The following is a 27724-nucleotide window of genomic DNA, read 5'->3' as shown; positions in this document are numbered from 1 at the left end:
AAATTAACCAGGGTGAGACTGAAACTAATGATTATATTTATCTAATGTAATTTCACATCTGTTACTAGTGGTAGTAATTTTTTTTTCTCTTTCATCCATGGTGTCCTCAAAATTACAACTTAGCTTTTCAGATACAGTTATAGGACATCAGTTTAACTAGAAAATAGGCAATTTTGTGGAATGTTTATTTTTTTTGAATGCCAACAGCCCAGAGAAATATGATGCCATTTTATAAAATTTGGGGATTCAGGCACTTCTTGATCAATACCCTGGTTTTACATATCGCCTGTAGGCTTAATTTCATAACCTGTGGTTGAAATTCCATCATTCAGTCTTACAAAGAATAAAATTACTCCATTTCACTACTGTAAGACCATTCTTAATTCTACCTGTCCCTATGATAATATTTATCCTGATTTAAAATGTAAAATATAAAATAAAATAAAATGTAAAATAGTTTTTAAAGTAGAAGCAGTTCCCAACTATGAAAAAGTTAAATCCTAAACATTTTATTTGGAACTTAGGGCACTTAAGGCTTCCAGGCAAGCCCACAAATGCCTATTCCATCCACGTGTAACTCTCATAGAAGTGAACCACGAATGGTATTTCGCATATTTCAGTGGGAAAGAGCATTCACAGTTTAAACCAAGAACACGGGTCTTTCAGCTATGGTTTCCCATTCTTCTGCTACCTGCCACAGAGTTTGGAGGAGTCTCCTACTTTAGGGGCTGGGGGAAGGGGTCTAATGGTGTGAGCTAGAGGCAACGTGGTGAGGAGCTCTAGAGGCAGGAGTCATTCATTAGCTGGAGTACATATGACAGATATTTCTTGGCCCTACACTTGCTCCCTACCCAGACAGACTTCAGCCTCATCCTGAAATGAAATCTTCTAATTTTAATAAAAGGCTCCAGTGATTTATATTACAAGATTTTAATTATTAGAAATTAGACTCTGATAATCAGAGAACGATCTGTAAATTCTGTCACCTAAATATAGAGTTCCTTGATAAATTTTCAGTTCTGTGGGGAACTCTTCAGTTAGGTTCACTATGCAGAAAAAGTAGAGAAGTGAAACACAATCTTTTGATCCTTGGAAGGATAAAACAGCCCTTTAAGGCAGCAGTTCTCAACATGTGAGTTCTCAAACTTTCTTGATCCCTTAAAAGTTATTGAGGACCTCAAATAGCTTTTTTTATAGATTATTTTAAGAGTTGTACTATGAGAAACTAAAACTTTAAAAATCTAAATAATAATTTTAAAATAAAAATAAACCCATTACATGTTAATATAAATAAAAGTTTAAAGTAAATGTATTCCCCCCTCAAAAAAAAAAAACTTGGGATCCCTGGGTGGTGCAGCGGTTTGGGGCCTGCCTTTGGCCCAGGGCGGGATCCTGGAGACCCGGGATCGAATCCCACGTCGGGTTCCCGGTGCATGGAGCCTGCTTCTCCCTCTGCCTATGTCTCTGCCTCTCTCTCTCTCTCTCTCTCTGTGTGTGTGACTATCATAAATAGAAAAATAAATTTAAAAAAAACTTAATGAGAAGACTGCTTTAACAGAAGACACCTGAATTTGTCATATTATTTTGACTGAAGTATATAAAGAAAATCTAGCCCCAGACAGATATGAAGTTGAAAAATAGATTATTTTAACATTTGTTTTGAATAATTGGAGATATTCTACTTTAATAAAAAAAAAAGCTGCAATATGAAATCTGAAACCACATCGATGAAATTTTCATACTTCTTTACATTAAAAATATATTGGTTTATCTTGAACTTTGGATCTTCTAACTTGCATAATTTTGTACCATCATGCATTGGTCATTTGTCAATATCAGTTTATTTTTATTTTTTTAATATTTTTTATTGAAGTTTGATTTGCCAACATATAGTATAACACCCAATGCTCATCCCATCAAGTGACCTCCTCAGTGCCCGTCACCCAGTCATCCCATCCTCCCGCCTGCCTCCCCTTCCACTACCCCTTATTCATTTCCCAGAGTTAGGAGTCTCTGTTTTGTCACCCTCTCTAAATTTTCCTCATTCCTTTTCCCTCCTTTCCCCTATAATCTCTTTCACTATTTTGACGTGGATGGAACTGGAAGGTATTATGTTGAGTGAAGTAAAAGTCAATTGGAGATGGACAAGATCAGGTTAGTGACTTACATAGATCTTTCCAATGTTGACACATTTCATTATTTAAAATATTTATAAATCACATTCATGAATTAACCATGAATCTCATCAGAAAAATCTTTAAATATTGGGACACTATCAAGCTCACTGTGGCTAATACAAGTTTTCCAAATTTCTAGTTTTCACTTGAGAGGTCAAATGTTTATCATTGACAACAAATACTATCAGTTGTTTCCCTTGAAAGATCACTATTCATTTTTGAGAAAATGTCTGCCAAATACTCAACTCTAAATAGCTACACTTTATCATTTGTTCTCTCAAGTAAAAATAGTATTCCATGAAAAAAGCAGCTAGGTCAATTCAATCACACAAGCGCTTTTCCTCAAGAGCCACTGTACTTTGAAATGCAGGCCAAAGTGCTTTATGCATGATTCTCATTTCCTCACCCAGAATATTAAAAAAAAATACTCAAGAGTTAAGATTCAATAAAATTAATTTTTTACTGATCAAAATGTCCTTAAGTATCCAACTAAAAGTGCAACTTTTTCTTTTCCTTTTTTTTTTTTAACTGTACCATGACTATTGGTATAGTTTGGTATCATTGTATTGATTCACTCTACAACATAAGCAGTTATATCCCCCAATGCTTTTGCACCAACAGACCAAATGTCAACACAGTGAAAAACGTAAATCACATCTTTGTCTTATAATAAAAATGGTTTTATTTTTTTATTTTTTTTTTAATTTTTTTTTAATTTTTATTTATTTGTGATAGTCACAGAGAGAGAGAGAATGAGGCAGAGACACAGGCAGAGGGAGAAGCAGGCTCCATGCACCGGGAGCCCGACCTGGGATTCGATCCCGGGTCTCCAGGATCGCACCCTGGGCCAAAGGCAGGCGCCAAACCGCTGCGCCACCCAGGGATCCCTAAAAATGGTTTTAATCTCCCCCAACCTCCTAAAAGGGAACCCTAGATATCCGAAGGCTACCTTTTGAGAATCACTGCTCTAAACAATCTATAATTTTGTGTGTATGGAGGGAAGGAAATGATTGGAAGTAAAGAAAAAACTCTTTCCAAAAAACCAGAAAACTAAGAAAAGACATTTTGAATATAAATGAATGTTTACGGCAACCCAGGTGGATCAGCGGTTTAGCACCGCTTTCAGCCCAGGGCGTGATCCTGGAGACCCGGGATCAAGTCCCACGTCAGGCTCCCTGCATGGAGCCTGCTTCTCTGTCTGCCTGTGTCTCTGCATATCTCTCTCTCTCTCTCTCTCTCTCATGAATAAATAAATAAAATCTTTAAAAAAAAAGGAATGTTTAATTCATTTGGCTTTCCTTATAGCTTGACTGATTTTAGATAGTTACCTTATTCCTCTACCTTGCTTCTGGCCTTCATCTGAGTTCAGTTGCAGTGAGTAGTTTTATGAGTCAATACTAGATAAACTATGAATGAAATTTCATGGTTGTGCCTGACCCAGCAAATGTCTGTGAGGGTTGAAGCTCCTTCAATAATCTAAGTTAAAAGGGAAGACTCAAGATCACCTGATCTCGCACTATATAGCTCTTTATATGTCTCCTCTATACCAGAATATAAGCTCCTTGAGAAGAGTTACTTGTTTTGTTCACTACTTTATCCTAAGTTCCTACAACACTATCTCGCTCAAAATAGGGACCCAACAAATATTTATTAGATGAATGAATGCAGCCCATATGGCCTACACAAGGAAAAATTAAAAATAATGTAATTCATCATTTTATAAACACATCCAAGTGAAGGTTTCAATCTTAAAAATAATTATTTAGAGAGATTACAGTCATTTTCCAGTGATGCTGCAGCTACTGCTGAGGATATTTTTTGAACACCAAAGAGACAGTGATGGGAAATACTACAGCTGGGTTCAGAAAGACTTTGCCTAGAATTCTTGTTCTAGAAATTACCAATTATAAGAAACTAGGCAATGATTTAACCTCTCTGAAATAGTCTCCTTAACCATAAAGCAGAGAGAGAAGTAATTACCTCACTGTGAGGGAAGTAACTATCTCACTGTGAGAATGAAATTAAATCAAACTACACTTGTTAAAGTATCTAGCTCAGTCCCTAGCAAATAGGAAATGATAAGCGCATGTTAAATGCTGGTGCATAGCCTTATTAGACTACCATATACCTACCCCTGCTTCCTTTGATAACTTTATCCTAAGTTGACTCTGCAGAATTCCCCACCCCAGTTCCCAGCCCATTGATGGAGCTTCACACCTTGGTTTATTGGTTTTGGGCTAAACAATCAAGTGCATAATTTCCCTGAGCATAGTCCCTTGTATAAGATGACCATGTATTTCTGTCAAAGTCTTTGACACTCAAATTCTTGCTAGGAATCCTGGGAAGAAGAGCCTTTCTCTTTCCCACTGGACTTGAACCAGGCAAGATACAGATAGGAGCTGCTTTAGCCAACCTAGAACCATAGGGAACCACCTGCCTGGGAATGTAATAGGTTCATTTTGACACTACAGTGTTAAATCTGAGAGACACACAAGGAAGAACAAGGCTTTGTAAACAATGTTTGAGCTCCAATCAAGTAATTCCTGAAGCTAACCTGATCTTTGGAATTATATTAGTCAATGTATTTCCTTTTTCCTAAGTTTGTTTGGGTTGCGTTTCCTGGCATTAACAATAGGAAGAGTCCAGTCTGATGTAATTCTTTTTTCTTTTCCATAAGGCCCAACCTAGATTTGCACAAACAACTATGGTTCACTGCTAATGCTGCTGATGAGGGCTGAAGCATAATGCTACGCCCTGTCCTTAGGGCTTTGGAATTCCTATGGTTTGAAGTAAGCTACAAGTCCAGATTCTCAAAATATTTGGTTAATATTCATATCAGGCATTCTTGAAAAGAAATCAAATAGTAACTTCAAACCTAGCCTATCTCTAGACATTTAGGGATGTGTAAATGCAGTAATGAGCAACCTCGAACTATTATTATTACTTCTAAAAAGAGTAAAGCAAGTTACATATGTTCCCTTAATGAGATTAACTAAAACAAATATATTGGCTCCTGGTAGAAATTATAACTCTATGCAGTTAACAGTGGTTATCTCTAACTAATCAGAAGCTCAGATTACTGTCAGATACATAGCTGGCTAGATAGCGAGATAGATATCCTTGACTGATTTTCCAAATGAGAAAATTATTTATTTAATAAATGCTATATGATAGTGAAAATCTTCCAAAACACAGGGTCCCATCATAAAAGGGGAGGTGAAGGATAAAAAAAGGGCTTTGGCACTTGGTGATGAAAAGAACAAAAAGTATTAACGTAAGGCTATACCAACATTTTTCTAGACCTATATCCCAAGGCAATGGAAATAAAAGCAAAAATTAACTATTAGGACTACCTCAAAATAAAATGCTTCTGCACAGCAAAGGAAACAATTAACAAAACTAAAAGACAACCTACAGAATGGGAGAAGATATCTGCAAATGACATATCTGATAAAGGGTTAGCATCCAAAATATATAAAGGACTTACACAACTCCTCACCAAAAAAAAACAAATAATCCAATTTAAAAATGGACAGAAGACAGGAACAGACATTTCTCTCATCATCAGGGAAATGCAAATCAAAACCACAATGCACTATCACATCACACCAGTCAGAATAGCTAAAATCAAAAACACAAGAAACAAAAAATGTTGGCAAGGACGTAGAGAAAAAAGAACCCTCGTGTACTTGTTGGTAGGAATGCAAACTGTCATAACCACTGTGGAAACAGTATGGAGGTTCTTCAGAAAATTAAAAATAGAATTACCCTACCATCCAACAATCACACTACTGGGTATTTACTCAAAAAAAAACAAAATACTAATTCAAAAGGATATATACATCTCTAACATTATTTACAATAGCCAAATTATGGAAGTAGCCCAAGATGAATAGATGAATGGATAAGGGACATGTGGGATATATGATATACATATGTATATTGCCGCTGATATTAATATCATACATACACAATGGAATATTATTCAGCCATAAAAAGAATGAAAACTTACCATTTACAACAATATGGATGGAGCTAGAGAATATAATGCTAAGTGAAATAAGTCAGTCAGAGAAAGATGAATACCATATGATTTCACTCATCTGTGGGATTTAAGAAACAAAATAAATGAACGTAAGAAAAAAGAGAAACAAACCAAGAAACAAACTCTTAACTATAGAGAACAAACTGATGGTTACCAGAGAGGAGGTGGAGGAGCGTGATGGGTGAAACAGGTGACAAGGATTCAAGAGTACACTTATCATGATAAGCACTGAGTAATGTATGGAATTGTTGAATCACTATATTATACACCTGAAACTAATATGACACTGTATGTCAATTATACTGGAATTAAAATTGAAACCTTAATTTAAAAATTTTTAAAGCCACAAATGTAACACAATGTAGGAGGCTGACAATCTTTCTTTACAGCCACAGGAGGAAAGAGGAAAAGAGGAAAGAGATGGAAAAGGCATAACCAAAGTGCACAGTGGTTTTAAGAGCACTATACTTCAAGGACAAAATAAATTAACATCATAACCTGGCAGCATTTAGGGACAAATTTGGCTTACTCAACAAATAACTGTCAAGGAACTACAAGGGCACTAGAGAAAGGAACATAACACAGAAAAGACAAATAAAAATTTTTTAAAAAATGAAACTGATTAAATTTTTAAAAGGAAAAAAGAAAAGAGCAAGACAAGTTCCTCAAGGAACTCAGAGTCTAATGTATAATTATGCTCACTATTGCTCAGTAACACTCTTTCAGGGATTCTCTCATGGCATTCTTCCTCATGCCTCCAAGTATAACTCAAATGATGTCTTCTACATAGCCTAGTCCTAAAGAAAATTTAAGATTCCTATGCCAGAGTGCACTACTGAACTCTCATTAGGTAACTTGGGCTTGAGCACAAATGAACCAAAATCACTGAACTATGTACTCAAACCAGACCAATATACTCAAATCACTCTTTACAATAACACACTAAAAATAATGGCCCTCAGTACAGCCATACAAATGGAATGCTACCTAACAGTAAAAAGAGAATACTGATACATGCCACAATATGGCTCAATCTCAAAAACCTTTACATTAAATGAAAGAATACAAATGCAAAGGTTATATACATGATTCCATTTATTTGGAATTCTGAAAAAGATAAAACTTGAAAGGATAAAAAATAGATCAGAGATTGAGAGTTGGGGAAGGGGAATGACTACAAAGGGGCTTTTGAGGGTGATGTAAATATTCTATTTGTTGATTGTGGTGGTAGTTACATGACTGCAGATGTTTGTCAAAACTCTGAATTGTACATCTAAACAGGGTAAATACTACTACATAAATTTTTCTCTAGCTCTATATCTAACTACGTATAAAAACAAAGGAGTGACTTAGTATGTGACTAGTCATCACTCAGGCAAGAGTAAATTCAAGAAGAACATAGAAAAGAGGTTCAAGTAAAACTTAAAACATTGGAGTTCTGGGGATCCCTGGGTGGCGCAGCGGTTTGGCGCCTGCCTTTGGCCCAGGGCATGATCCTGGAGACCCGGGATCAAATCCCACATCAGGCTCCCAGTGCATGGAGCCTGCTTCTCCCTCTGCCTGTGTCTCTGCCTCTCTCTCTCTCTCTCTCTCTCTCTGTGACTATCATAAATAAATAAAAAAAATTAAAAAAAAAAAAAAAAAAAAACATTGGAGTTCTGGAAGTTCCTAAGGCTGGCCAGGGGAAATGTTCCCTCTGAAACCTAAAGAATTAAAATGAAAGTGTGGAACTGGTAAAAGAATAGGATGGTATTACTAACTACTTTTTTAATATCAGAAGGAAAATTTTAAAGGTATAAAACTTGATTCTTCATTGAATTTTAATTTTGCCAAGACATACCACCTGAGATGAATCCTAAACTAAAGTAGATCTGAGAGTTGGAAACCATTTTATTTTCCAACTGCTAGGAAATTGCCAATTTCTGGGGAGAGGAGGAATAATGCTATAGTATTTTACTGAAATTCACATAAGAATTGCAAGGATGTCAATAAAGCAGATAAACTGTGAATAATATTAATCAATGAAATATTTACATTGTCAGTTTAGGAGAGTGGAAAAAATGTAGCCAGAAGACACATCCTATAAACCTTTTAATACAGTGTAACTAAAGGTTTGGCACTTGAGGCCTCAGGAGGGAAAGTGCCTATTGCTCCAATAACAAAGTACTTCTATTCTTCACATCTCAAGTTCACTGTCCAATCGCTCATCTCTCCTCTAATATCTTCTTCAAAGACTCAAAGTAGAAATAAAGTAAAAAAATAACTCCTATTCAGCCTCTTTTCCTAATCATAAACCTCAGGGCTGAATCTTTAAAAATCATCCTCAGGGAAGCCCAAGTGGCTCAGGGGTTTAGCGCTGCCTTCGGCCCGGGGCCTGATCCTGGAGACCCGGAATCGAGTCCCACGTCGGGCTCCCTGCAAGGAGCCTGCTTCTCCCTCTGCCTGTGTCTCTGCCTCTCTCTCCGTGTCTCTCTCTCTCTCTCTGTCTCTCATGAATAGATAAATGGAATCTTTTTTTAAAAAATCATCCTCAGTCATGGGGAGACCAGAATTCTCATAAATTGTTGTTGGAACTGAAAGTTGTTATACTCCTATGGTGAACAATTTGTTATTACATATAAAAATAAAAGTGCAAAACTCTTTGACACAGCAACTCCACTTCCAGGAATTACTCAAAGGAAATACTCAGACATATGAAATGATAAATGTTCAAGATTATTTACTACAGCATTAATTGTAATAGAAAAAGATCAAAAGAACCTAAATGTCCACTGATAGGGATTTATGTAACTTATATCCTGAAATACTATGAAGAATAAGAAGGTTCTGGGATCCCTGGGTGGCGCAGCGGTTTGGCGCCTGCCTTTGGCCCAGGGCACGATCCTGGAGACCCGGGATCGAGTCCCACGTCGGGCTCCCGGTGCATGGAGCCTGCTTCTCCCTCTGCCTGTGTCTCTGCCTCTCTCTCTCTCTCTCTCTCTGTGTGTGTGACTATCATAAAAAAAAAAAAAAAAGTAAAACTCATTTAAAAAAAAAGAATAAGAAAGTTCTTTATGTACTGATGTAGAAATCTCTTCAAGATATATGAAAAAAGCAACTGGAGGGTATTATGCTGAGTAAATGAGTCAATCAGAGAAGGACAAACATTATATGGTCTCATTCATTCGGGGAATATAAAAAATAGTGAAAGGGAATAAAGGGGAAAGGAGAAAAAATGAGTGGGAAATATCAGAAAGGGAAACAGAACATGAAAGACTCCTAACTCTGGGAAATGAACTAGGGGTAGTAGAAGGGGAGGTGGGCGGGGGGTGACTGGGTGACAGGCACTGAGGTGGGCACTTGACGGGATGAGCACTGGGTGTTATTCTATATGTTGGCAAATTGAACACCAATAAAAAATAAATTTATTTTTAAAAAGATATATGAAAAAAGCACTGCATAGAACAGTGGAACAAAATCAAAATGTTACCATTTGTTTACAAAAGCAGGGGAGAATATATAATCACATTTGTTTATAAAGCACTTTAAAAAGCTCCAGCATATACAGAAAACAAATAATTACTGTTAAGAAGGACAATTTTGATGTATGGAGGCAGGAGTAGGTGGGAAGAAGGCTTTTTACTATAGACTGTTTTATGTTTTAATTCTTAAGTATTTGGGTATATTATGTGCTGAAAAATCTAGCTTCTCCCAACTGGACAAGCCAACTTTCATTTCCTGGATGAGCCACTAAAAATATGCTGACTAGAACCAGCCCTGTGTAAAATGATGGAGACTGTCCTTGGGATCCTCATCCTATCTGCTTTCTCTAAGTTATCACACACTCTATCTGTTCCTTACCATTGTCTACCGTCAAAGCCTTCCCTCTGACTCTTTCTTCTTCCTGTACATGCCCAAGCAGCCTCACCATAACCTTTTCTACCACACTTTCTTGCCAAATTGCCCAAGGCAAAGGTTACATACATTTTTCATCTATCAGTAATGGATATTTGTTGTCAGTTTTTTTTTTTAAAGATTTTATTTATTTATTCATGACAGTCACAGAGAGAGAGAGAGAGGCAGAGACACAGGCAGAGGGAGAAGCAGGCTCCATGCACCGGGAGCCCGACGTGGGATTCGATCCCGGGTCTCCAGGATCGCGCCCTGGGCCAAAGGCAGGCGCCAAACCGCTGCGCCACCCAGGGATCCCTTGTTGTCAGTTTTTAACCTCCGTGGGACTGGGAACATGTTGCCATGGGAGTTTTCCAGCATCAAATCCTTTTCCTATTTGGCTGAATCTATTTTGTGTGTAGTCTTGTGAGATGCTCTGGTCTGAGAGACCAAAGAGAACAGATCCTTCCTTTCTCTACTCTCTAAAAGGCAGGGTTGCTTAGAACTCTGAACTTTAGAAGAATGACCCAAAGTCAAAGGTGCAATTAGGATTGATTACAGAGGAATGCAGTAGGGATGGCAGTATCCAGAGATGAAAGCAACTAGTTGGCCAGACTGATGGCTGCCTATACTCTGGGCCCTTCTGGTTCCTGCCCACATTCTAAGCCTGCTTTTCTGGCTTCCTGTCATTTCTATGATCCTCCATTATTCTTACAATACACCTTTTTTGCTTAAAACAGCAAGATAGTTTCTGTTTCTTGTCATCAAAACCTAGACTGATACACTTTCAAAAAAAAAAAATCTGAGTACCTATTTTGAGCAGGGAAGAATATGAAAGTATAAAATTCAAATACAATCACTTTTGCCCATATGGAACTTTGAGAAACTTCTTTTAAAGAAAATTGTGGTAAAATATGCATAACAAATGTATCATCCTAACTATTTTAAGTGTACAATTCAGTGGTTGTAAGTACATTCACACTGCTGTACAACAATCACCGTCACCATTGTCCACTCACAGAACTCTTTCCATCTTGTAAAACTAAAACTCAGTATCCATTGAACACTAACTCCCATTCTCCCCAAAGTCCTACCAACCACCCTTCTACTTTGTGTCTCTATGAAATTGACTACTTTAGGCACTTCATATAAGTGAAATCGTATAGTACTTGTCCTTTTGCAACTGGCTTATTTCACTCAATATAATGTCTTTAAGGTTCATCCAGGTTGTAACATGTGTCAGAATTTCCTTCCTTTTTAAAGCATTTGTTTATCCATTCATCCATCTATGGACACTTAGACTGCTTCCACATTTTGGCTATTACAACTAATGCTACTATGAACAGGGCTATAGAAATACCTCTTCAAATCCCTGCTTTCAATTCCTTTGCGTATATATATTCACAAGGGGAAATGCTGGATCATACAGTAATATATTTTTAATTTCTTGATGAACCAGACTACTGTCTTCCATAACAACTGTAATATTTTACTTTACCACCAATTGTGCACAAGGGTTCCTTGTCAACAGTTGCTGTTTTCTCTTTTGTTTTGGTTTTTGATAATATGATATGAAGTGATTATGATTTGCATTTCCTTAATTATTAGTGTTCTCTACTGTTTTAATCAAAAGAACATATGAGCCAACAGAAAGAGCTCCAAAGATGGGATACTTTGAGCATCAAAAATATACAATATATATAAAAATATACAAATATAACTGATTAAAGTACACCAAATATATAAACCCAAGTTCATAATGATACTTAAAATCTCTCCATTAAACACTACTAGAAATAACTAAGGCACACACTACTTATTCTGAAGACTGGCAATGAAAATGGAAAAAAAATAAGCATTTATCCTGCCCTTTATGTACAAGATGTATGTATTTCAGTTAACCAAATAGCTCTAGTTGATAAAGTTCTTCCTAAAGAATTGTAGCCAATAAATGTGGAAGGGATGACAGAATGAGAAAATCACCATTTTGCAAGCCTTACTGAAACAAATGCTTCACATAATATTTATAAATGTATGAAACCATTAACTAAAATGGTGATAAGAAACCATACTATGGAAGGATGCCTGGGTGGCTCGGTCAGTTGTCTGCCTTTGGCTCAGGTCATGATCCCAGGGTCCTAGGACTGAGTTCTGTCCCTTGTTTAACGGGGAGACTGCTTCTCCCTCTGCCTGTTGCTTCCCGTTTGTGCTCACTCTCTCACACTCTTTCTGGCAAATAAATAAAATCTTAAAAAAAAATCATACAGTGGAGATCAGGTTGTCATAATTAGAACCCATTGGCCAACCACAGCATCACTGAAATTGACAAGCAAACAGAGTGTGTCTCCTGACATGTTCCAATATGAAACATATAGCACAACCTATAAAATATTCTTGCTTGAAAATGCTGGACCTAAATTTGATTAAGACTCTACAGCTTCACCAATAATGGCCATGTGTAACTAGCTACTTAAATTTTAAAAGTGAAATTAAAAATTCAGTTTCTCAATCACAAATAGTCAAAAGCCACACATGTAGCTATTCAACAGTACATATACAGAACACAAGCACAGATACAGAACATTTCCTTCACTTGCAGAAGTTCTACTGGATAATGCTGCTCTGCTCTGAAGCTAAATTCTATTTACAAGAAATATGGAAGAACAAGAGGAATAAAGAACAAATTAGGTAACTCCAGAAAGAAGCAAGCAGACCAATCCAGAATGCAGGGGGGAAACGGAAGGGAGGAAGACACTATCACAGATTTTAAAAGACTTAAGAAATGAAATGTACAGAAAAGGAAAATTTATACAAAAAGAGAGCTGATCAGTGGTTTCCATGGGCCAGAGGTGGGAGCAAGGCTTGACTGCAAATGGGTCAAGTAGAATGGGGAGAGTAGAAACACTATAAAACTGGATGATGATGATTACCCAACTCTTTAACTGTACCAAGTATTACTGAATTGTTTTTAAAAAGTCTTAAGGAGGATGCCTGGGTGGCTCAGCAGTTGAGCATCTGCCTGTAGGCTCAGGGCATGATCCCAGTCTGGGGATCGAGTCCCATGCTGGGCTCCCTGCAAGGAGTCTGCTTCTCCCTCTGTCTATGTCTCTGACTCTGTCTCTCATGAATAAATAAAATCTTAAAAAAAATAAAAATAAAAATAAAAATAAATAAAAAGGCTTAAGAGACAAATCGAATGTATGGATCTTGTTTAGACCTGATTCTAACTAAGAAGACAGTTTGAAATAGTCAAAGAAATATGATTTCTAGATGATATCAACAATAAAAAACTTAATTGTTGGGGTAAGAATAGAATATTCCTATTTCTAGAGATGTAAATTGAAATATGTACATCTGAGATATGCTTTAATATACTGAAACAGAGAAGAAGATGGAGAGAAGAATTAATAAAGCAAATGAAATCAAAATCTTAAAAGTTATTAGATATGGGAGGGGCACCTGGGTGGCTCAGATCACGATCTCAAGGTCTTGGGATCAAGCCCCACACAGAGCCCCACATATGGCTCCCTGCTTGGCAGGGAGTCTGCTTCTCCTTCCTCTGCCCATCTCCTCCCCACCTCCTGCTCATGCTCTCTCTCAAATAAATAAATAAATAAAATCTTTTAAAAAATTATTAGACATGGGTGATTTATACATGAGAGTTCATTGTACTATTTTCTCTACATTTGTAAATACTTGGAATATTCTGTAATCTTAAACATTAATGGCTATAATAGTAATACCCTCTCATAGTCACTATAACAAACCAAGTCCACGATGAGTTTGTGATTCTTCAATATTGCAAACAACAAAGATACCAGGTTATCATTTTTAAGTAAGTTTCTATTTTTAGAATTATTTTAAGTCCCCATAGAAACAGTCATTGGTTACCTTAAGTCACCATTTGAAACTTCAAAAATTTTTATAAGCCCACTCTGAGGGCTGTGGAGGGGAAGGGGTATCAGAAGGAAGTAAATATATACCTATTTTTCCCCTACTAGCTCAACTGAATCTCTCTCATTATATACTTGACACTGCCTACGTCATGAAATAAACCCATCAAGCATTCTCAGTAACTACCCTGTGATAAATATGCCTGGCACCAGTGCAGTGTATTCAAGCTTTTCAACAGCTTTCTCTTCGTGCACATCTGCAGGCTTTCTATGCACATCTGCATACAGAATCCACAATCCTGATCTGCATTATAATTAATGTAACAGCACATCTGACCAGGTCCCCAGGGTTTTGAGGTATAACCATTTTTGAGATCTTCAGGGATCTGAGGATGCCCTGGGGAGAAAGTATGGCTAATTTCAGATCAGGCACCAGACAAGCTGTAAGTGGTGAGACAGTTGTTTTCCTAAAACAGTGACAACAGAGCTGGAGAAGCTTACTGTGTGTGAGTGTGTGTGCGTGAGCACACACATGTATCTGTCTCAAATCATAGTTGCTCTCCTCCTTCACTCCTTACCACATCTCTCACATACCTGCTCTAAATGGCCAAGGTATAGCCCAAATTTACCTACAGATCCAATCTAAACCCTTATATAAAAAGCACTCTGTGGTTACCACTGACAGAGAAAATCACTGAAATGTGGATTCAAGTAATGATACATAGCAGGCACAGAAACAGTAGACCCAAATTGCACATCCCTCCCATTCTCTATCCTTGGTAGTCAAAATTACCTTGTTTCCCCTTAACCTCATTTTTAAAATTTTTACTTTGAAATCCCATGGCAAGGTAAGTTCTTACTTACAGGCATTTCTTCAAAAGCCCTTGGGGAGTACTCATTGTCCGCTTACATTGTTCAATTCCATCGCTACAGCACAGAGCAGAGTCCCATGGAATTCAGCAAGAAGCAGAGCAACCTGATTCTCTATCTCTCTGGCCTAGAAAGCTACAAGTCAGCACTGACCAATAAAACTTTCTATAATGACAACCAACATTGTAGCCACCAATCACATGTGGTTTTTGAGCACTGAAAATGTGACTATTGTGAAGGAGGAACTGACCTTTTAATTTTATTTAACTTAAATAAAAAAAAGCAAAAAAAAAAAAAATTAAATAAAAAAATAAAAAAAAAAATAACTTAAATAGCCACAAGTAGCTAATGATTACCATACTGGATGCTGTAGCTGTATGTGACTTTGTTTTCACACAGATCTCCTTTTCTCTCTCTAATCCACACGCACATACACACACACACACACACTCATACATCAAATCTTAATACTTAACTGAGTGACGAACCTATGGAATCAATATGTATTTTGAATAAACAAATATGTGTACATATTTAACAATATTTACAATAAACAGTTAACACTTATCAGAAAAGAATATGGGCTATAGTCATTAAAACTATACATATGAAGACATACCCCAATGTGGAAAATATACAGAAACAAAATGTAAAATATTACCTATTTTGGGGGGATGCCTGCGTAGCTCAGTTGGTTAAGTGTCCAACTCTTGATTTCGGCTCAGGTCATGATCTCAGGGTTGTGATACTGAGTGTGCCATATGGGGCTCTACACTGGGCATAGAGCCTGCATGAGATTCTCTCTCCTTCTGCCCCCCCCCCCAGCTCATGTGCTCTCTAAAAACAAAGGAATAAAATAATAATAAAAACAAATATATAAGACATATATATGCTACAAATATTAAAAATTAAATAGGCACATGTATGAGGATTAGAAGGGATCATAAACCAAGGAAAAATAATCAGATGGAGGAAGGAATTAAAAGTGGATTCCATTCATGTTGAGTTACATTAATGTTTGTATATATATAAAACTCTAGGAAAATAAAGGTTGAAGAGCAATGAAATCTAAATAAACAGTTGAGCATAGAAATAATCTCAGAAAACTTGAATGTTGGGAGCAGATGACCATCCTATATCAGCAGTAACCTAGAGGGCTGATGATAAGGAGACTTTAAAGAACTCAGCTTCTGGGGGATCCCTGGATGGCTCAGTGGTTTAGTGCCTGCCTTCGGCCCAGGGTGTGGTCCTGGAGTCCGGGATCGAGTCCCACATCAGGCTCCCTGCATGGAGCCTGCTTCTCCCTCTGCCTGTGTCTCTGCCTCTCTGCCTCTCTCTGTGTCTCTCGTGAATAAATAAATAAAATCTTTTAAAAAATAATAAAACTGGTAGCTTTCTTAAAAAAAAAAAAGAACTCAACTTCTGTGCTGTCAGGGAGAAGGTAGAACTAAAATTGAGAAATCTATGACTAAGAAAAAGGGGAAAGAAGGCTTGTAAATGAGAGCTAATGGGAGTTGATGTTAATATTCAGTCAGTAAAGACTTAAGACTGTTCCAAGGCTATTAGCAGAGAGGTCAGAAAGGCTCAACATTATTTTCTAGGTGAGACTCATTCCTGGGATTAACATCAATTACACTTAATTCACCTGGACAGTGAATGAAACAGTGGTTCTCAAACTTCAAAACTTAAACCCCATCCCTTGAGACTGAGAAATGCTGATTTTAAAAAATGAACACTCAAAAAATGTCTGGGATAGGGGGAAAAAACGAAGACCTCCCCCATGTTCCTTACAGATAAAATCTGTCTTCTATTTAATAAAGATGACTAAACATGTTTTTTTAAGATTTATTTATTTTAGAGAAAGAGAGAGCACAAGCAGTAGGGACAAAGGGAGAGAGAATATCTCAAATTCCACACTGAGTGTGGTGCCCAATGCAGGGCTCCATCTCATGACTCCAAGACCACCACCAGAGCTAAAACCAAAAGGCAGAGGCTCAACTAATTACCACCCAGGCGCCCCACTAAAGACATATTTTGATAACTTGGGAAACCCTCCCATCTCTGACCACAGCCCCTTATCTTTTCATAGGTTTTAGGAAAGGAAGGACAATAGGAAAGTTGTCTTTACACATGGGAAGACCTATCAAGTAATAATAAAGGTTACAGAGTTGTTTTCTGGAATATCAAGGAAAAGACAGAGGAAGGACAGTTTCAGTGTAATATAAGAATGTACCTGAAGAGGGGTGCCTGGGTAGCTCAGTCAGTTAAGCATTTGACTTTGGCTCAGGGTCCTGGGATCAAATCTCACCTCGGGAATCCCTGCTTAGTGGGGAATCTGCTCCTTCTTCTCCCTTCACCCTCCCCCCCCCTCATTCTCACAGTCTCTATCGCTCTTTTAAACAAATAACATCTTAAAAAAAAGAGAGAGAGAGGGAGAGAGAGAATGTATTTGAAGAAATGAGATACCTTATCAGGTAGTGAGTTTCCTGACTCTTGAAAATGTCTAAGCTGATGCTAAATAACCATCTGCTCCACAATTTCTGTGAATGATTTGACTAGCAATAATGAGATGAGATGACCAAAGACCTTCCTTCCTACCTTAATAGACCCTACCTAGCATCTAGTAGAGTTTTTTTCAATAGGTTCTTTTTTTAATTTAAATTCAAGTTAGTTAACATATAGTGTATTATTGGTTTCAGGGGTAGAGTTTCATGATTCATTAGTTGCATATAATACCCAGGGCTCATTACATCAAGTACCCTAATACCCATCACCCAAATACCCCATCTCCCCCACCAACCTTCAGCAACCCTCATTTTGTTCCCTAGAGTTAAGAGACTCTTATGGTTTGCCTCCCTCTGTTTTCATCTTATTTTTCTTTCCCTTCCCCTAGGTTCATCTGTTTTGTTTCTTACACATATGAGTGAAATCATATGGTGTCTTCCTCGGACTTATTTTACTTAGTATAAGTGCATTCCATCCACATCATTGCAAACAGCAAGATTTCATTCTTTTTGATGACTTTCAGTGTGTGTGTGTGTGTGTGTGCGCGCACGCACACACACCACCTCTTCTTCATCCATTCATCTGTCAGTGGACATGTGGGCTCTTTCCATAGTTCAAATCACTATGTTTGTATCCTTTGGATAAATAACTAGTAGTACAATCACTGGGTTGTCAGGTAGTTATATTTTTAACTTTTTAAGGAACCTCCACACTGTTTTCCACAGTGGCTGCACCAGTTTGCATTCCCACCAACAATGAAAGAGGGTTGCCCTTTCTACACATACTCGCCAACATCTGTTGTATCCTAAGCTATTAATTTTAGCCAGGCCAACTGGTGTGAGTATCTCTCTTTTTTTTTTAAGATTTTATTTATTCATGAGAGACACAGAGTGGGAGAGGCAGAGACACAGGCAGAGGGAGAAGCAGGCTCCATGTAGGGAGCCCGATGTGGGACTCGATCCCAGGACTCCAGGATCACACCCTGGGCGGAAAGCAGGTGCTAAACTGCTGAGCCACCCAGAGACCTCCTGGTGTGAGTATCTCATTGTGATTTCTCATTTGTATTTCCCTGATGATGAGTGATGTTGAACATTTTCTTTAAGATTTTATTTATTTATTCATGAGAGACACAGCAGACTCTCATTTATTCATGAGAGACAGAGACACAGGCAGAGGGAGAAGCAGGCTCCCTGAAGGAAGCCTGATGCAGGATTCGATCCCAGGACCCCAGGATCATGACCTGAGCCAAAGGCAGATACAGACAAACTTCCAGATGTGATTCTCCCAAAATTTAGATTTCATCATCTCACTCTATCCCTATGCTCCAGGTCAGACTTTTCTGTATTATACCCAACTAATCCTCCATTCTCCCTCTCCCCTCACCATAATTACCTGAGGGATGCATGGGCAACATGTCCACCTAATGCTCCTCCTCAGCCCTGATCCCAGCTCCAGGTGTCCCTGAGGCAGCAGAAATTTGGGGCCAGGAGGATGAGGACTTCCTGTCTGTGGGGAACAACAGGATTACCATAGGGAAGGAAAAAGAAAAGCTCAGAGCAGTGTATTACATAAGAAAAATGGACTCTGGGGATTTCAAAGCAGAGGAATAAAGATAGGAAAGAAAAAGAGGTGGGGGGTTTTTGTAGGGGAGCAGTGCATTCACGAAGACTACTTTAAAACTCAAAGACAGATAAATGGCTCAAGTGACTTTGGAGCCCAGGGTCACCTAAGAGGAATCAACAATGCAGAAAGTACCTCTGTAGCCTCAGAAGTTTTTAGGCAATCAATCTCTAAGGATATCTGTAAAATCTTAGTTACTCTAGAAAAGCTGATTCTTAAGACAGGACACTGTGACAGGAAGAAATTATAATTGATACCTTTGTTTTTTCCTTGCGAAATGTGTCCAACAAACAAAAGAATGTATATACCATTTGAAGAATAATAAAATTCATCCATGTCTCACCTTCAACACAAAGAATATTTTCTTCACTCCTTTTTCTCCTAACTTCTGGGGGCATCCCTAAACAAGTAAAGTAGATTTATCTGGGGAGCCAGTCTCAGGTGTGGTAAAATTTCCTTAAACTGAAGAATGCTCCTATGCAAACACTCTATCTCCAACATTAATTTTATTTGCTTCCTAATGTTTAAGTTTTTAATTGATGAAGATACAGACATTCCTTCCACACTAAACTTAAAGGGTTTGAAATAGATGAGTTAGCATATTGCTTTAAATCTATTTAGTCGAAATGTAAATGACAACAGCTAATTTCCTATTTTGAATAAGGAAAAGGATCTGAAGGAGAAGATCCTGACTAAAAATGTCAGGGGAGAGAAGGAAGCTGAAGCCTCCTAAAAAATTTCACATACTTCACTAGTTTCCTCTGGACTTGAACTATCTGCCTTCATCCAAACATAAAAAGAGGTATGAGCAGCAATACTTTCTGGCCTATGTCCATGCACTCACCTGAACGGCCACTAAGCCACCCGTTCCTTTCATCCTCCCACGTGGTCATAAACACCTAGCATTGCCTTGGCAACTAAATAAATACACTGACACTGCCACATACTAGCTTCTAAGTAGTTGTCCAGTTGCCTTGCTAACTGTATACAAGGAACTACTACTACACAAATCCAGTCAATCGAAGCAAAATTTACCGACTTAGAAGGATATGCCTAGCTATTTTCTAATTTCTCCTTTTCAGTTGAATCCATGGACTATCCAATGCCTATGACTATCCAATCCATGTCTTGCTAACTGTATACAAGGAACTAGTACTACACAAATCCAGTCAATCAAAGCAAAATTTACCTTCCTTTAGAAGGATATGCCTAGCTATTTTCTAATTTCTCCTTCTCAGTTGAATCCATGGAGTAACCATACTTTACTGGATGATATAAAAACATGTACAGCCATGTTTTCTACAGAAAGTTAAATTCTTGCATATTCCAATCTTCCTTTCCTACCCTGGAAAATAATTCCAATGCAGTTTCCAACCCTGGATCCTATTACAAGGAGGTTAGGGATGGTGTCAGTGGTAGCAACTCTTCAGCAGAGCACGGCTGTTTTGTGCCCACCTTTTCATCCCCTTACACAATGCTGACTTGACTTGACTCACAATCAGATCCTCTCCTCCCAAATACTGGAGGAACAATACTGGTCCTCCTTGTGAAGGCAGGGATCAGCCTGGAGCCCTGGGGAAGTGTGTTAGCTCCCACGGTGCCATTCAGGAAGGAAAGCTCGCCATTCGTATCACCAAGTCCTGGATTCAGTTGGGCCTACAGGACGAGGGAAGAAGAAACAAATCCAATAGATGTTTTCCATTAACTAAATGCCAAGAACAGGCCACGTCCCATTCATCTTCTGCCATCCTGGGCCCACAGCGGACCTTCTATAAAGTCAGTAGAAGTGAAGTAATAAGTACAATGCAATCATGAGATACATCGGTATCAGCTCCCAACACCTCTCTCCCTCAGATGCCCTAAACTAGCATTTGACGGCGAAGAATCTGAAAGTCAAATGCAACAACATGGTTCTCATAGATCCTGTTGTTCAAGTGATGCCAAGATGTTCACAGATGTGACTTGTGGCCTCACTTGAAGTTGCAAATGATGTATTACCAACTATGCAAAAACAAAAATAAAAAGCCACCAAAAAAAAAAAAATAGAACAATCCGTTAAAAGAAAGATTAGACAAAGGCCTGCCCAGGCCTCTGATTACAGTATCTTTTTTTTTTTTAAGATTTATCTATTCATGAAAGACACACACACAGAGAGAGAGAGGCAGAGGGAGAAGCAGTCTCCATGCAGGGAACCTGATGTGGGACTCGATCCTGGGACTGTGGGACTCTATCCTGGGACTCCAAGATCACGCCCTGGGTAGAAGGCAGGCACTAAACCGCTGAGCCACCCAGGGATCCCTGATTGCAGTATTTTAAATTGACTTTCCCACATTGGTCAGCCATACAGATTTATAACATTATTAGATATGGGTTAGCATTGGGAAAGAACCTCAGGTAACAGATGAGGATATAGAAGCTCATAGCTGCTAAGTAACTGGACTGAGATCATGGTTCAATAATAACTGATCAAGGATTACAACTATGATTTCCAAACCATGCTGTCTATCTTCATGGTCCTCAACTACAGCAGAATAGGGGCAAGGGTTGTTCTTCTACAAGTAAAAGGGGAAAACTATCTCCTTGAGAAGCAGCAATTTTCCAACGCAGGGTATCCAAAGCAACACCTACCAGAACCTCGAGGTCCTACTATGGAATTAGTACACCTGAGGAGAAAATTCTCATCATAACTCTTCAAATCTGAAATGTCTCAAGGCATACAACTAGTTCTCAGAGAAGCCACTAGGCTTAAAACGAAAATGAAGCTCTTAAGTCTTCCAACAGGGAAATCTAAGATAGTAGGTTTCCTGGCAAGCGTGTGCTCCTTCCTCTATTGTGGGAAACAATACGTCACTGGAGTTTCTAAGAGTGGCATATTAACTCTTCCAAGATACCAGGGCATCATTTACTAAATTATCTTTGTAAGACACTACATGGTAGCCGGGCTCTTCGGAAAAGGTAATTAGCCTCCCATGGGTGACTAGTTTACTCCAAGTGAGTACTGTATTCACCGCAGGATGAGAATGGTCTCTTTTTATGGGAATGAAAACATTATTTTGCTTGTTGTCAGGAGTGATTTGTTTTTTTATCTTAATAATCATATAAGCCCCTTAATATATGGTATTTTTCATTGGTAACTCCCCTAGATATAACAGACAAGCAGCAAGTGCAATAAACTGGGAGCTTTAACACTGACACACATGACCTAAATTCAACTTAATAAACATCTATTGAGCACCTATTATATGCCAGAGTCAATCCTAGATATTGGAAAATTACAGTGCAAAAATTTATCTATTTGGTGATGCTGTATCCATCAGTGAATATACTATTCATCAGTGATACTGTAATGACACTGTATGAGATTATAAATGGTTATTAATGTGGGTATGGCAAATAGTCCACCATAGCTCGTCCTGGTCATTATAGACCTAATCTGGTCAATGGCTCCAAATTTAAGATGATAATAGAAAACTTAGTAATAACAGATAAATATGCCACACCTACTTTATCGACCTGAAAATGAGGCCCACAAAGAGAAGTCACAGCATGCCAGTAACTGGAGAAGAAAATCCTAAAGGGACACATTGCTATGCTATGAGGCTCAGCTCCCTCAGGAAGCCTTGTCCAGGAATTCTAGGCCCAATGATCTCCTACTTCTTTGCATTCCCACTACATTTATTATGTAAATCAGAATACTTAGCATTTGATCAAACCATTAAAAAGTCTTGTGTAGTTTTCTTTTAAAAATATATTTGTCAGGCAGCCCTGGTGGCTCAGCGGTTTAGCGTGCCGCCTTCAGCCCAGAGTGGGATCCTGGAGACCAGATATCGAGCCCCACGTCGAGCTTCCTGCATGGAGCCTGCTTCTCCCTCTTCCTATCTCTCTGCCTCTCTCTCTCTCTCTGTCTCTCATGATAAATAAAATATTTTTTAAAACTATATATATATATATATATATATATATATATATATATATATATATCAAGGTATATATATTTGTCTTGGGACTCCTGGGTGGCTCAGTGGTTGAGCGTCTGTTTTTGGCTCAGGGCATGATCCCAGTCTAGGGATCAAGTCCCACTTTGGGCTCCCTGCATGGAGCCTGCTTCCTCTGTCTGTGTCTCTGCCTCTCTCTGTGTGTCCCTACCTCTCTCTCTGTGTCTCTCATGAATAAATAAATAAAATCTTTAAATATATATATTTGTCTTGTCTCACCATCTGTATGTAGGCTCCTCAGGAGCTTGGACATTGGGGCACCTGGGTGGCTCAGTTAAGCATCCAACTCTCAGTTTTGACTGATGATCTCAGGACCATGAGGTTGAGCCCCACATCAGGCTCTGCGCTAAGTGGGGAGTCAGTTTGGGATTCTCTTTCTTTTTGTCTGCCCCTTCCCCTTGTTCTCATTCTCCCTCTCTCTCTCTCTCTTGTTCTCTCTCAAATAAATAAATAAATTTTTTTTTTTAAAGGACCTGTACATCATCTATTTCTCTGGCACTCCCATTTCCACTGCTTGGCTGGTAACCACAAAAAAGTAGTTGTTGACTTATAAGTATGAAAAACATTTCAAATAAGAGAGCTACGGCTGCTTATGACAGAGAAAGTAAGACTGCAGAGATATTTTCTACTCACTGAAAATCCATGGCCAGCCCTCTTGCAATTAGAGGAAATCATGTGACTAGGTCTTGCTTATTGGACCATAAGCAGAAGTTTCCAGGCCAAAGCATTAGAGTCAATTCACAGCCTTCCAGCTCTCCCTTTTCCTTCCCCAAAGATGATGGAAACCCTATACTGAGGAAGTCAAACCACAAAATGAACAGTTTGGATCACTGAGTCACACTACATGAAGGGGAACTGTCCTCAACAATCACTTCACTTACAGTGGAGTTTTTGTGAGCAAGAAATAAACCCAGTTGTGTAAAGCCAGAGGTAGGATTATGTGGTACCATACCATAACTTAGTGTTACACTGATAGAAATAGTAATAGAACACTAAAAATAAAAATCATCAGTACTAAGATATGTGATGTAAAGTCCTAATGAAGCAAAAATATAGAAACAAGAAAAGAAAGCAGACAAGGTCAATAAAATGAGGGACTTCCTGGCTGTCGGGCCAACACTGGAGATTTGTCTTGTGATCTACCAGAATCTACAAGTCCACTTGGCAAGAAAAGAAAAAAACAACTGTGGTCAGGAACCAGGACTAGGTGATCTCAAATATCCCTTCAAACGCTGAGATTTAATGACCATGATGGACAGGGGATTTCTAATATGTGGAAGACAGAAAAATGAGAAACAGCTTATCCGGAGTTGTGACCATTTAATGTAATACATCAAAAGACATCAAAAGATCTCCCTATAAAATCTTGCAGGGAAAGACAAGGAACATATCTGTAGCACCAAGGGATTCAAGGATGCTCTCTCTTGTGGAAGTCAGAACACCCCCTCTTCCTTAGTATGCCACCCACCCCTCAAAGTACTCTCAGAGCCAGTTCCCAAGTTTCTTGTCACATCACTCCAGAGCTCCTGTCACGAGAAGACAACTCCACTGATAAAGACTCTTCACTCGATAAAAAGCCTTCTCAGTCGCTTGGTAGAACCATCTTGAATTCATTTCCACAGAGTGGGTAAAGTTCAAGAGGAAAGGCCTTTTTTTAGACTCTTGAAACCATGTTTACCTTTAATGTAGCTACCACGTCCCATCAAAAATCATCTGTACTAAAAAAAAAAAAAAATCATCTCTACTGTTTAAATAACAAGGCTGGATTGTTAAGCCTGTAAGTAAAGGAAGCAATTTAGTTTCTTCCCTGAAAATATTTTAAGAATAAGAACAATGTCTACATGTCACATATACAATGGTATTCCTGAAACATCTGAAGACCTGACTTAAAAAAATGATCTCTGCCACTTATTGGGTATATGACCTTGGGCAAGTTATTTAGTCTCTATGAGTTTCAATTTCTTCATCTCTAAAGGAGGGATTACAATATCTACTCATAAAGGTGACATTATGATTAAAAAGGGAGAGTACACTGAACACTGAAAAACAGGGGTTCAAATGTAAGGTACTAGAGGGAAAGTAATAAACACCATCTGAAAATACTATTTCTGAAATCACTGTTGGGAGTACCAGTGGCAGATTAAGCACATGATAAGTAATAAAACAAGGGCAGCAAAAAGAGAAACCAATTAAGCCTCACTGAACTCATTCAGAATTTCAAAATTATAAAATCCAGAAAGAACTTATTTCACTGTCAATATACCTATATTTTGTGTTTTACTATTATTTTTATTTTTTAATTTCATAAGCATCACATATAATCTTATGAGAAGGGCTTCTAGAGTTCTTAGTCTGACCTTGTTTGAGTTTATCTTAAATAGATTCAATAATGATGGTGAACAAAAGCAGATAGAGCCCTGTGACATTTCAATGAAAGATATAAAGAACAGATACTTTATATGTCATGTGGGTGAATTATCTATTCCTGGTACCTGTGAATTACTTCAACTCACAGCTAAAAGGGATTGTGGCACAGGGTGAGCAACTGCAACAAGTCTGTCTCAAATCCAGCTCGGCTTTACAGATGCGAACTTGGATATATGCAGTATTTGAGCATGTGGACAGAAGATGCAGCTTAACTGCACAAACAACTAATTATGCCTGCTTAAAGACTGATTACGACTTTGTCAAAATCAAGAGAGGGCCTCTTTGTAGCTCACGCCTAAAAGTCCTTAAAAGTGTTTTCTAGTAAGTCTTATAAATCCATGCCTTCTTTTGAGAGCATGCAAGAAGAAACGCAAAAGGCATTATTCTGTTTCTCTCTGTAATGACCACATGCTAAATAGGCCATGGTTCCTGTACCAAAAGCTCTGCACTGATGAGAGCAGAGAGCCAAGCAGGGGGTGCCCCTCTTTCTTGCTGCTTTTATTTTTAAAATTAATCATAATTTCTGCATTGGATATGAGGATGGGTTTACAGCTATTAGCCATCATATTAATAATTTAGAAAAGACATGCCCAATCACTTGTATTCTTTCAATTCCCTACGAACACAGCTGCAACCCACATTAGAAGCGAGGGTGAATGGATATTTTTCAGATGAGATATTTGGGCTGAATTATTAGGGTAGCCTGTACTACAAAATTACTAATAAACATTGCTTCTGGCTCAATTTAGCCTGAACTCAGTGAACCTAGTCAATGGTGACAAATCAAAAACTCCGAAATGCCCAATGAATGAATCTAACTAATCAAGGAACCCTGTAGGAAGTAGATGCCAGGATTAATGAGCCAGTAGTTTCACCATGCCATGCTGTTATTTCTTCACATAAATGCCCTCAGATGAGATTACCTTTATGTCATGAAAAGGAGAAAAGGAAGGTTACATTCTTTCAACTGACAGGTTAACTACTGCCATTACTAGAAGACACATCTTTGTGGGTTAAGTTTTTTCTTTATCCTAAAAATTGAAATATAAAGTCCACAGCACACATTAAAAACATTTTCATTTTTTACAGGAAGCAGTCACCGAGGACATCAAACATAAATTACTCCAATGTTAGAATTTCCGCTGTATTCTCCATCTATAACTACCTTGATTTACCCAAATTGCTCTTCATCCTATTTTGTGTTTAATACCTAACATCATCTTTATTAGGCTGAATTCCTATATCCTATTTCTTTCACTGTCAACAAAAGGTAAACTAAGTGCAACATAATTACTATGCCATCATATTATACCACATATATTCAGTACCAATCTTGAGAAAAATACACAAGGATGTGTATACACACAAGGATGAATATGTATATTCAAATATATCAATCACATAGTAACATCATAATAAACTTTGACTTTTTCTAGCCAGCATGTGGTGATAGGTATTCAATGCCAAACAGGCAACTTAACAAAAAGTACAATTTGTTAGAGGCAGAACAACCAGTATGTTGTACTTATCTCCCTTGTGTTCTAATATTAGTCATCATTATTGTCTTTCATCTTTATTCTCTTATTATATGCAATTATTTATTATTATAATTTTAATAGTTTTGAGACAGCTGCTGCTAAAAGAGTAAAAAAAATAATAAGAAGCATTATTTCGTTTTTAGGGTTTTTTCCTACCTCAAAATGTAGAAATCTTTTAGGTTTATGATTGAGATTCTCATTCTCTGCTTTTTTTCCTCACTAAACTGTCAACTTTTACAATTTAGACTAGGTTGCCTTCCCTTATGCTAATAGCATGCACAATATTTAAATATTCAGGATTCTTAATAGAAATCTATTGCTATAGAAACAAATATTATTCTAAAGTCAGGTCAAGTGAAAAAATTCTGTATACTTCCATTATAATATTGATAACCACTATATTATGAAATATAAGTAGCTTTGAAAGCATCTATCACTTCAGTTGATTTGTAACTTCTCATCAGTGTTCTGAGTTGGCCCATTTTTTTTTTCAAATGAAAGATTTCCCTTGCCTTTGAGAAATACAATTTTTAAAGATTCCATTTAGCATCCTTTATTGCATTCCTACATCATAAAGTTATGCTTTATAGCAGCATAAAAAAGCTGTAAAATTAGCATCCTTGTAAACAACCTTCCATGCTCACTGGTAAAGCAATCTGTAATTTGTACTGATCTCTTAAATGTGACTTGAGATTACAGGAGCCACGATTTCGATTTTTTCAAAAAAAAAAAACAGCACTATGTTAAGAGAGAATATGATGAAATATAAAAACAAGAAAAGGTA

The 27724-nt window shown here is 37.8% G+C and overlaps 1 protein-coding gene across 8 annotated transcripts in view; it reads right to left on the bottom strand.

Annotated features, from left to right (window-relative positions):
• WDR41 (WD repeat domain 41) overlaps nt 1–19781 on the bottom strand; it is a 204211-nt gene extending 184430 nt beyond the window's left edge. For 2 of the 8 annotated variants that reach the window (XM_072794248.1, XM_072794255.1), the window contains exons 1-3: nt 19728–19781; nt 19324–19380; nt 18753–18866 (exon numbers count right to left, since the gene is read on the bottom strand). In XM_072794248.1, the coding sequence (XP_072650349.1) occupies nt 18753–18866; nt 19324–19380; nt 19728–19766 (210 nt within the window). In that variant the 5' untranslated portion in view covers nt 19767–19781. Of the gene's footprint in view, nt 1–6189; nt 6208–18752; nt 18873–19323; nt 19381–19727 lie in introns of those variants that run through there. The other 6 variants (XM_072794263.1, XM_072794271.1, XM_072794278.1 and 3 more) reach the window with 3 other exon arrangements.
• Nucleotides 19782–27724: the final 7943 nt, after the last annotated feature.

Source organism: Canis lupus, chromosome 2, assembly GCF_048164855.1.
Source record: "Canis lupus baileyi chromosome 2, mCanLup2.hap1, whole genome shotgun sequence".
NCBI lineage: Eukaryota > Metazoa > Chordata > Mammalia > Carnivora > Canidae > Canis > Canis lupus.
This window is presented reverse-complemented; position numbering and strand designations above follow the sequence as displayed.